A 12,487-nucleotide genomic window follows, 5' to 3' on the forward strand; every position below is an offset into this window, starting at 1 on the left:
TTAAAAAGCAGAGAGAAGAGGGAGGGCCAGAGAGTGACATTGCCAATGAGAGAGGGGGAGAGAAAGAAAGAAGAGTTGAGTGTGAGAGTGACAGACACACAAGAGGGAGAAAGAGAAAACAAGGAGAGGGACTGGAGTGAGACGAAGAGATGGAGAGAGACGAGAGAGAGAAATAATAACAGACAAGAGGAGGGACTTTGAGAGAAAGAGAGACACACAAAGCAAGAAAAAAGAGAGAGACAAAGAGACAGAGGTTAGCAGGGAGACAGCGAGGGAGAGAGAGCGATTGAACAAAAAGAGACAAGAATTGATTATGTGAGAGAAAGACACAGATGGTGAAAGAGAGAGAAAGACACGAAAGAGTGAGGGAGACAAAGAGAGAAAGGAAAAAAAAGAAAAGAAAGACAAGGGGAGAGACTTTGAGAGAAAGAGAAAGACACAATTTGAGAAAAGGAAAAAGAGAGGGAGAGAAAAAAAGAGAAGAGGCAAAAGGGGGGAGGGAGACCAAAAGAGGGAGAAGTCAGTCAGAGACAGACAGGAGTTCAGGAAAGACACAGGGTATTGAAGAGACACTCCTTACCATTATTGTGGATCCCAGCTCTCTCTCTCTCTCTCTCTATCTATCTCTCTCAATGGTTTCTACTTTGAGGGATAGACCCTGCTACTGGGGTTTGCTCCAGCCTGGGGTAGCTTCAAGGGGGTTAGGAGGTAGGTGCAGTGTGGGGGGAGGGAGGGCATTGAGATTCCAGCAGTGTATACACACACACTCACACACACACACACACAGACACACAGATACTCACCTTTGGTCCAGCTACATGGGAAAAAGGAAGTGAGGCTACCATCACCTGCTTTACCCCCAGGTCTGTCACTCAAACCTCTCTCTCCTCCCAAATCCCAGTTCACCCATTGATTTTCCATCTCTCTCTATTTGGGGCACAACCTCCCCCATGTAGGGAGCAAATCAAGAGTTTTCCTTGTGAGATTAAAGATGGGTGGGGGTGAGTGAAGGTGTGAAAGAGAGCAGCAGCTCAACAGTTCAGGAGAAAGTGAGGACTGCAGGTGCTGGAGATCAGAGTCGAGAGAGTCGAGAGTGTGGTACTGGAAAAGCACAGCAGGTCAGGCAGCATCCGAGGAGGAGAATTGATGTTTCAGGCATAAGCTGTCCATCAGGAATGTGGGGAGTAAGGCCCAAGGGGAGGGGGTCAATGTTTATTTCACCAGTTTCCTTATCTCCCTTCTCCTCTTCTTATCCCAGATCCAATCTTCCAACTCAGCACTGCCCTCTTGAACTATCCTCCTGTCCATCTTCCTTCCCACCTATGCACTCCACCGTCCTTTCTGACCTATCACCATCACCCCCACCTTCATCTGCCTATTGCATTCCTAGCTACCTTACCCCCAGCACCACCCCCTCCCAATTATTTTACTAGCCCCCTTGGGTCACCCCCTCATTCCTGATGAAGAGCTTATGCTCGAAATGTTGACTCTCTTCTGCTCCTCAGATGCTGCCTGATCACCTGTGCTTTTCCAGCGCCACATGTTTTGAGCTTAACAGTTCAGTCCAGATTGTCCCTGTCCCCGTCCCACACTGATTGGTCCCACCCCTGAAATTTTCACAGAGACAAAGCTGCAGTTTCAAATCAGCTACAATGCACTTTCTCTCTCTCTCTGTCTCTCACACTCTGTATCACTATCTGTGGATGGCACGGTGGCACAGTGGTTAGCACTGCTGCCTCACAGCGCCAGAGACCTGGGTTCAATTCCCGCCTCAGGCGACTGACTGTGTGGAGTTTGCACATTCTCCCCGTGTCTGTGTGGGTTACCTCTGAGTGCTCTGGTTTCCTCACACAGTCTAAAAATGTGCAGGTCAGGTGAATTGGCCATGCTAAATTGCCCATAGTGTTAGGTGAAGGGGTAAATGTAAGGGATTGGATATGGGTGGTTGGCGGGTCGGTGTGGACTTGTTGGGCCGAAGTTTCCACACTGTAAGTAATCTAATTATTATCAATTTATCCCACTAGGGAACATAGAATTATCACACAGACTGACATAAGGTGAGAGTGGGACTGAAATTAACCAGTACAGTCAGCAAGTTTTACTGTTAATCAGCTTCTGAGAATGAATATCGATCATATAGTGAAGAAAGAGGTTGGTATGCTCTCTTTTTGGACAGAGCATTGAGTATTGGAGATGGGAGGTTATGTTTCAGCACTACAGGATATTAGTTAGGCCACTGTGCAATTCTGGTCTCCTTCCTATCGAAGGATGTTGTGAAACTTGAAAGGGTTCAGGAGGGTTTGAGCTATAGGGAGAGGCTGAACAGGCTGGGGCTGTTTTCCCTGGAGCGTCAGAGGCTAAGTGGTGACCTTATAGAGGTTCATAAAATCATGAGGGGTATGGATAGGTTTCCCTGTAGTGGGGGAGTCCAAAACTAGAGGGCATAGGTTTAGGGTGATAGTGGAAAGATATAAAAGGGATAGAAGGGGCAACGCTTTCACACAGAGAGTTTGTGTGTGTGTGGAATGAGCTGCCAGAGGAAATGGTGGAAGCTGGTACAATTACAACATTTAAAAGGCATCTGGATGGGTATATGAATAGGAAGGGTTTAGAGGGATATGGGCCAAGTGCTGGCAAATGGGACTAGATTAGTCTAGGATATCTGATTGGCGTAGACGAGTTGGATCGAAGGGTCTGTTTCCATGCTGTACATCTCTATGACTCTATGACACTTCACTGAGAGACAGCAAATAATTACAGGGATCTGGAATCCAGTGGATGCTTGTTCATTGTACAAATGCTCATGAATTTATTTAACACACTCAACCTCCTGCCTGACAATGGAGTGAAGGACATTGCATGACTGTCCCATTTTCTCATCGACATTTCATCAGGAAAAACTGGGAATTAGCTGATGAACACAAACTGCATTAAAAGATGGTTCCAATCAGGGCAGTGTCATTGACTGTACACAGTATCTGTCTGTGTATGTCTGTCTCTGTCAGGATGTCTCTGAGTGTGTTTGTATCTATCTCTGGCTGCAATGGACACACAGTGTCCTGAGGAGAAGTTTGTATGAATGAATGAATTAAAAAGTGATGAGTGTCTCTCTCATGCTTAAAGTGACACAATGCCAACCTCTGCTGGTCCTCTGGGGGGATGGATCAATCTCTGATCACATCCATCACACAGTCCTCCAGGGAGAATGGATTGATCCCTGATCACATCATGACCCAGTCCTCCAGGCTGTAAAAGTAAAATAAGTCAAAACCTTGGGCTGGTATGGGTGGCTCAGTGGTTCGTACTGCTGCCTCAAAGCACCAGGGACCAATGTTCAATTATTTACTCTTTATAATTAGCAGGGAATTAGCTCAAATGATAGAGCGCTTACTCAGTATGCAAGAGGTAGCATTATTGATGCATGCATTCTCCAATGTTTACTCCCTTCAGCTTAAGAGCTGTGAGGTTATACTGCAGTTCGATAGAGCCCTGGTTAGACCACAATTGGAATATGTGTTCAGTTCTGGTCACCTCATTGTAGGAAGAATGTGGAGGCTTTAGAAAGGGTGCAAAGGGATTTACCAGGATGCTGCCTAGATTGGAGGATGTGAAGAAGGATGAGAGGTGACTTGATAGCGGTGTACAGGATGATGAGAGGCATAAGAGAGTGGATAGCCAGACTTTTCCCAAGACAGAAATGGCTATCACGAGGGGGCATAACTTTAAGGTGATTGCAGGAAAGTTTTGGGGAGATGTTAGAGGTAGGTTCTTTACACAGAGAGAGGTGGGTGTGTGGAATGCACTGCCGGTGTGGTAGTAGAGCCAGATACATTAGGGACATTTAAGCGACTGTGGATAGGCACATAGATGATAGTACAATGTAAGGTATGCAGGTTAGTCTAATCTTAGAGTAGGATAAAAGGCCAGCACATCATCGAGGACCGAGGGGCCTGTACTGTGCTGTACAGTTTCTATGTTCTATGTTTTTATAATCTATCTTTCCCTCTGTGTGAGCACCTGTGTACAAGAGCATTCATTGTTTATTTCCATTTTAGGATGGTAACGTGAGTAAATGTTATCTTTTCTTCTGCTGTAACCATGACCTAAAACCCCATTTGATATCTATTAGTGAAAGTCACAACACTCAAAATGTCAAGTTCCTCCTCCTGAACGCACATTGTGTTGCTGATAATTGAGAGATGAGGGAGAACAGGGAAAATTGATCCCGCTATCTCTCTCTCTCTCTCTGTATCTCTCTATCTAGGACAAGAGTTAGTAAAACCAAATGTTATTCTTCTGTGCTGTGTGATGTGATGATTCATTTGACTTATTTCAAAACCAATAGTTAAAATGCAGTCTGTTGTCTTTAATGAAATTTTCCATAATTTACGTTTCAGTTCCAAAGGGCTACAATGACTGTGACTCAGTCACTATTGCGATACATTACCCCATAACAGTAATCTCTGTTAGTATAATTAATGACAATGAGAAACAGGGTTCATTTGATACAGATATTTAATGTTCTATCGGAAATTGAAAGCTTCAGAAAAATATCAACGATTGAAATGTTTAAATAAAGGAATCAGATGACCACATCAATCAGCTGACCCACGACGGTTTGCTAAGATCCATGAGATCAACATGAAACAAATAAAATGGACATGAAATGTCATGAACATGGTTTATCAAAAGACAATGAAGTAGACAATCCACAACAAGATCATTCTTTCCAAACTTGACTTAAACTTGTGAGATAAGGTTCACATTTAGGAAATTAAAGATGACTCCTACAAGTGCCAGTCTTGTAAACAATGAACTGAGACGCTGAAATGAAACAAAATAGTTTGTACTGCAGAGAGCTGCTTCAGGTAGAGCAGTGGAAATGGCATTCTGACTATGGGTTGGAGAAGATTCTCTTCAGGCCTTTCAAGGAGGCAAAGGGTCCACTGATTAAAGAGAGAATCTCTGGGCACCAAGAGCTCAAAGAACAACTCCTTGGATAAGCACATGGATGATGATGGGATTGTGTAGGGGGATGAGCTGAGAATAATTCACAGGTTGGCGCAGCATTGGGCTCGTTCTGTATTGTTCGATGTTCTATGTTCTACGTTCGAACTTGAATATTTGTTGCAGCTGATAGAGGACATCAAATAAACAACCATGATCTCTGGTTAAAACTGTAATCTCCTTTTAATTTCCTGTTGTACTGGAAACTGTCTCTCATTTTTAAGTTTTACCTCTGAGCTTTATTATTTTACTTGGGGTTAGCAGGTAAAGAGGTATTTTTTAATCAAAGACTCCCTACAGTGTGGGAGCAGGCCATTTGGCCCATCGAGTCCATACCAACCCTTTGAATAGGCTGGGTCTGTTTTCCCTGGAGCATTAGAGGCTGAGGGGTGACCTTATAGAGGTTTATAAAATCATGAGGGGCATGGAAAGGGTAAGCAGGCAAGGGCTTTTCTCTAGGGTGGGGGCGTCCAGAACTAGAGGACATAGGTTCAGGGTGAGAGGGGAAAGATTTAAAAGAAACCTACAGGGCAACATTTTCATGCAGAGGGTGGTACGTATGGAATGAGCTGCCAGAGGAAGTGGTGGAGGCTGGTACAATTACAACATTTAAAAGGCATCTGGATGGGTATATGAATAGGAAGGGTTTAAAGGGATATGGGCCAGGTGCTGGCATGTGGGACTAGATTCAGTTGGGATATCTGGTCTGCATGGACAGCTTGGACTGAAGGGTCTGTGTCCATGCTGTACATCCCTATGACTCTGAATGGCACCCCACCCTGTCCCTGAATTTCCCATGACTAACCCACCGAGCCTGCACATTCCTGAACACTATGGACAATTTAACATAGCCAATCCACCTAACCTACACATCTTTGGCCTGTGGGAGGAACCCCACTCAGATTGGGGAGAATGTGTAAACTCCACACAGACAGTCGCCCGAGGGTGGAATCAAACCCAGGACCCCGGTGCTGTGAAGCAGCAGTGCTAACCACTGAGCCACCGTGCCGCCCCATTCCTTTCATTTAAGAAAACCTTGCAATTATCTCTTCATTCCTTCTGATAAGCTCGTGAACTATATTTAATTCAAAAGAGGTGTAGACTTGTGCTCAAAAAGAATCTTAGGTAAACAGGCAGGAGGCTGGAAGAACCCAGCAAGCCCGGCAGCATCAGGAGGTGGAGAAGTCGGCTTTTCGGGTGTAACCCTCCTTCAGGATCCTTAAGCATTTTTTGTCGTCAATGGGAAGTTGAAAAGAGTACAGTCCATTCACCAGCCCAGTAGGTTCAAGAACAGCTTCTTCCCAGCTGCTATTAGACTGATGAATGGACTCTCTCACCTCAAACAATGGGGACCTTCCCAACATCACTCTTGCCCAGTGTATACCCCCCTGTACGATGTAACTTGTATGCCCCTGTCTAAGCTGTTTTGATCTGTGCATCCTTGCTAAATGTGATCCGCCTCTACTGCTCGTAAACAAAGCTTTTTATTGCACTTCGGCACACGTGAAAATAAATAATTCAAATCAAATCACAGCCCTCCTCAACGGGTCTTAGTAAAAATATTACTCATATCGAAAGAGAAAATGCTGGAAACTCTCAGCAGGTCTGGCAGCATCTGTAAGGAGAGAAAAGAGCTGACGTTTCGAGTCTAACTGAGCCCTTTGTCAAAGCGTTTATTACTCATAAAAAATAGATGGATCCTACTGAGTTTTTTGTTTCTTCCTTCCTGCAACATTACAAAACCTCTTCAAGATTAAAACCAACAGGACTGCGGCACCTATGGGTATGGATAGGAAAAAGGCAGCAACGTCCACACAGTAGTAAGCATACCAGGGGAGGCGATAGCATTCAGACCGTAAGTAAGCTGCACCTCTGTGCCGTGCAACATGCTCAATCCAGAAAACAGCTCTCTGCATCGGGGACTGCGGCTGGTCCCTGTGCAGAGCTGACAGCCTCTGCATGCTAACCCTGTACGAGGGGTTGTTTATGACTTCAGTGAGAGCTCTCAGTAGATCTCCGGACTGCATGGTCGCAGCGTCGACCATTTTGGCCGCCCCTCTGACTTTAAGCCTGAGCAAGTTGTCGAACTGATCGTAAAACAATGGCAGGCCGACAACTGGAACCCCGTGGTAGATCGCCTCATAGATCCCATTGGTCCCACCATGAGCCACAAAGACTCGTGTCTTAGGGTGCCCCAGCAGGTCATTCTGAGGGATCCACTTCGCTAGCAGTGTGTTGTTGGCAACGTTGGGAGGGACTTCCCCGTTATGTCTCCAAATCACTTTCTGAGGTACCTGAGCAAAGGCTGCTGCTATCTTCATTGTGATGTCCAGAGGCAAAGAGTTGACCAGACTCCCCAGAGACATGACGATGATCCCGTGCTTTCCTGAGCTCTGAACAAACTCTTCCATCCCTGCAGGCAATGGCTTCGGTGACTTGCACTGGAAGCCTCCGATGTACACGATATTCGGCATGGTGGGCCTCGGAAATTCGAAGACAAAATCGACCCTCACCAGCCAGACGTCGGCCCGGAGGAGAACTGTCTCGATGTCCGTGTCTGGGCCTAAGTATCTCCTGCAGGCTTCGTTGTATATGGGGTGAATAAAAAACTCAGAAATGAACAGCTCAAGAAGATGCTGTAAAACATTCCGTGTTCTTTGAAGGAAGCTCATCTTGTCCGTCAAACGTGACCCAAGTAAGGGGACGTAGGAAAGAGGCGAGGGGGCAACGAGGAAATGAGATTCTCCCCTTGTGATCCATCGGACATTGTAGACTAAAGGGGCTTTTAAATAGTAGGCCAGCATTGGACCAATACCAAGAGCAGGGTCAGTAAGTATCAGGTCAAAGTTTGCTTCTTTGAGTTGTTTTGACAATTCCTCGTTTTCAAATATTCTCCGAATGAACTCTCCGGCCCAGAGGTGCCATTCACGCAGCAATGATATCATTTGACTCTGGACCTGAATAAAAGCCCATGGGGTCCAGCCCTGCCTTAGGGATGTCAATGTCCTTTTTAGAAAACACTGTATTCCACTCGAGTCGTCAAATTTGGTAGTTCCGCCCTGCAATTGGACAGTGATTGATTGATAGAGATCGGGAGCCTCTTTGATGTACCAAGCCTTTGAGGAGAAAAGCACTGTGATGTTATGACCATGGTATCTCAGCTCTTCAATGAGAATTTTCATGTTGATCCAATGGCTTCCATCCACTGGTACGACCAATATCTTCGCTCCATAGATAACTGGGAAAGAGAGGCTGATGATGGCACCAAGAACACATGAAATCAGTCGTCTGCTTCTCAATCCACAATAGTCCATTTCCATAGAAATGATAGGCAGGCCCTGTCATGGAATTTAGCAGGAACATTAGTGATCCAATATTAGATTGGCAACAAATCTGATCTACTTAGCCTGCTCACCTCCAAAGTTAAAAATCACACAACATCAGGTTATAGTCCAACAGGTTTATTTGGAAGCACTAGCTTTAGGAACACTGCTCCTTCATCGGGTGGTTGTGGAGCATAAGGATGAAGGAGCGTCGCTCCGAAAGCTAGTGCTTCCAAATAAACCTGTTGGACTATAACCTGGCGTTGTGTGATTTTTAACTTTGTCCACCCCAGTCCAACACAGGCACCGCCACATCACACCACCAATGAGTTTTGTGTAGATTCATTGAATCTCTGCAGTTCAAGTAGGGGCTGTTTGGCATATCAAATGTCCAATGACCCTCCAAACAGCATCCCAACCTCCTCCCCCACCCTGGCTTGCAAAACCAGAGGCGCTACAGGGTAATTTCCCCATGACCTAACATGCACATCTTCAGACTGTGGGAGGAAATCCGAGCACCCAGAGGAAACACACACAGACACAAGGGGAGTGTATAAACTCCCCACAGACAGTCACCCGAGGCCAGAATCAAACCCAGGTCCCTGGTGCTGTGAGACAGCAGCGCTAACCACTGAGCCACCGTACCGCCCAATTTTTGATCTATTCTGGACCATGTTAACATCTCTCTCCTCTCAAGCCTGTAACTCTGAGCAGAAAAGCAGCCCAATAATGTGCCACAATGATCTCAAAATCTGACTGTTTGCAGGATGTTATTTTTATCAGTGTCCTGGAGAATGTTCTGGGATAAAGCATGTTAGAACTGACAAGGGAGCTTGAATTCATTGACAGGGTCTGACTATGCAGAAGCATTGCATCTGAAATGACCATAGCATGCCAGAGTTTGACTGGAAGTCTGAGAAGGAGAAAGATTGGATACAAATCTGGCCCACTCTGAGGAAATAAGGCTTAGGCTGAACTGGTCAAATTGAGTTGAACTGTTAACAGATAAAATTCAGCAAATAACAGGAAGATATGAAAGAAGTATTCACACGATACAAGACCTGGAAGGGAACACTTTTAATTCTATAGTATCTTTACAACCTTCGAACATCCAAAGTGTTGAATAGCCAATGAACTACATTTGAAGTGCAAGTAGAAAAAGCAGAAAATGCAAATGCCCAGTCAAACAGCTATGCTGACTGACTCTGAAGGAAGACAGTTTGAGCTGAAGGAAGTGACTCAGACAAAGGTCAAAAAGAGGTTATTCAAATTACTGGGAGCAAAAATAACGAAGGAGACAGAAAAGAAAATATCAAAAGCTGCAACAAAAATAAACACTTATGGTTAATATACATAAAGTATAACAACATACAAACTAATTTCATACAACTTTATAATAGTATTAAGAGTAAGAGACAGTCCAAAGAGTGATGTAGGCCTACCAATGATAGAAACAAGGTCTCACCGTGATTAAAAGCAAAGTATTTGCACATGTACCAAAGGAGCACTTGGTATTCATTTTTAGATATAGATTAAAATGCTTGTGCTCAAAGGGAAATTAAAACTAGATTAAGGAAATCAGCCTTTTGAATTTGATATAAGCCAATTTAATGGTGATGAAGGAAGCATTGGGATTTAGATAAATTACAGTTTTTAGTTTCTACTGCAAAGTATTAACAAGAGGTACGAAAGAAAATTGTGGAAATGTTCATTTGCATCACTTAAAGCTTGTTTGTTTTGGGAACTGTGCTTCATCAATAACCTAAAAGTGGCCTCACTAACATCCTGGATAATCTCAATGTGACATCCCAACTTCTATACTCCTAAACTTCAATGATCTGAGCAATGAAGGCAGGTGCGCTGAGTGCCTTCTTAACCACCCTGTCTATCTGTGATGCAACATTCGAAGAACCATGTACCTAAACCCTGATGTGTCTCTGTTTGTCAACACTCCCCAGGGCCCTACCATTAATGATGGAGTCCTGCCCTTGTTTCTTTAACCAGAATGCAAAAACTTGCATTTGTTCAAATTAAACACCAGCTGCAATTCCTCAGCCCATTGGCCCAATTGATCAAGATCCCTTTGTAATCTTTGATAACCTTCCTCATTATCGACTATACCACTAAATTTGGTGTCATCTGCCAACTTATTAACCATGTCTCCGAAATTCTCATCCAAATCATTTACATAAGTTTCTGTGCTGTGTCGCTCTATGACTCTGTATCCTAGAAAGATCTGTGTGAATTCTATTTACATACCAATGGATGGAAGCAACACTACAATTGCTGATCTCTGTTCCATCAGCTATTCTTCCTTCTCTATTACAACTTGGTTGCTACAATAGTTTAAGTTTATTGTCTCTGTACTCTATTTACTGGATGAGGTAGTTTCTCATAATGGGAATGAATAGCCCTCAGTTACCATTCCCTGTCACATTCACTATTTCAAAACCTCCAACCACCTTTCTGCATTCTCTAGATAACCATTCCCTCTCACTCAGGGTTATTGCTCTCCAGCCAAACTCCTACAACTGACTTAACCTGTTATCACTTCCTCAATCAATATGCCTGTCGTCACCAATTCACATAATACCCTGGGCCCACTATTTTTTCCTGACACTCATCATACTTTAGATACCATGAGCACCATGACCCCTCACCCACTTCCCTCCCTCATCTATCGCCATGTCCCATCATTTTTCCACCATTATCCTTCCCCTGTCACACATCATTGCAGCCAATCACGACTATTTAAAAAACAACATTTGGATAGGTACATGGATGGGAAGGGTTTGGAGGGATATGGAGGCAATTGAAACTAGCTGAGTGGGCACCATGGTCAGCATTGACCAGTTTGGGCTGAAGGGCCTGTTTCCATGCTGTATTATTCTATGACTTTAAACACTCAGTCACAATACTCGCAGTCATCTTTCACCAATTATCAATTCCAAGACTCAATTTCTTAAGTGAATGCATGTTGGCAGCAACAGCATACTTTTGCAATTACATCGATGATGTGAATTCCTGTGTTTTTAATCCATTTTGCGACAAAGGTGCTCACCATTTTCTACCATTGTGACCTGATAACTAAGCTAATGTTTAACATGAGATCGGGAATGCTGACAAATGATATGACAACTCAGATGGGTTTAAAAGCTTTCTGAATTGTTCAGGTGTGTGACAGACTAGGAGCCATATCTTCTGGATTCCACATCCAATAACTTGTGAGAAAAACAAAGTGTGCGGTTTCGATTCGACTGAACTACCTAATTTTCCTGCTTCTGGGATACCACCCAGATCTCAACACCTTCCACAAGGGTAACTGAGAGCACACAACTGAAAGTTAAAATACTCCATCACAAGGGACCCATGTTTCTGAGGCAAACGACTTTTATAAACAGTGGGCAGACCCATGTGACTGGATGTCATGTGATCAACATCATGTGACATAACCAGACCTCCAGGAATATATTCTTACTCAAGCTACAACCTTACCTGGCTCTTGAGTTATCACGGTTCCATTCACTTAATAGGTCATTCTGTTTTTTGACTTGAAAGTGATTTCTTTTTCAAAATTTATTCACATGCCCCAGAGGGCAGTATAGAGTCAACCACATCGCTGTGGGTCTGGAGTCATATGTAGGCCTAGACCAGGTAAGGATGGCAGTTTCTTTCTCTAAAGGACATTAGTGACCCAGCTGGGTTTGTCCTGACAATCAACAATGGAGTTAAGGTCATCATTAGACTCTTAATCCCAGATAGAGTCATAGAAGCATAGAGATGTACAGCATGGAAGCAGACCCTTTGGTCCAACCCGTCCATGCCGACCAGATACCCCAACCCAATCTAGTCCCACCTGCCAGCACCCAGCCCATATCCCTCCAAACCCTTCCTATTCATATACCCATCCAAATGCCTCTTAAATGTTACAATTGTACCAGCCTCCACCACTTCCTCTGGCAGCTCATTCCATACACGTACCACCCTCTGCATGAAAAAGTTGCCCCGAGGTCTCTTTTATATCTTTCCCCTCTCACCCTAAAACTATGCCCTCTAGTTCTGTACTCCCGACCCCAGGGAAAAGACTTTGATTATTTACCCTATCCATGCCCCTCATAATTTTGTAAACCTCTATAAGGTCACCCTTTAGCCTCCGA

The 12,487-nt window shown here is 44.2% G+C and overlaps 1 protein-coding gene across 1 annotated transcript; it reads right to left on the minus strand.

The window, feature by feature from the left end:
• Positions 1 to 6,707: 6,707 nt before the first annotated feature.
• LOC122556861 (UDP-glucuronosyltransferase 2C1-like) lies at positions 6,708 to 8,321 on the minus strand. The gene has a single exon (XM_043704115.1). The coding sequence runs from the start codon at positions 8,319 to 8,321 to the stop codon at positions 6,708 to 6,710; it is 1,614 nt and encodes a 537-aa protein (XP_043560050.1).
• Positions 8,322 to 12,487: the final 4,166 nt, after the last annotated feature.

Source organism: Chiloscyllium plagiosum, chromosome 14 (assembly GCF_004010195.1).
Source record: "Chiloscyllium plagiosum isolate BGI_BamShark_2017 chromosome 14, ASM401019v2, whole genome shotgun sequence".
NCBI lineage: Eukaryota > Metazoa > Chordata > Chondrichthyes > Orectolobiformes > Hemiscylliidae > Chiloscyllium > Chiloscyllium plagiosum.

Bases quoted from the DNA above. Each gene is read 5' to 3' on its own strand.
- LOC122556861 (XM_043704115.1), bottom strand. From the start codon at position 8,321: ATGGACTATTGTGGATTGAGAAGCAGACGACTGATTTCATGTGTTCTT.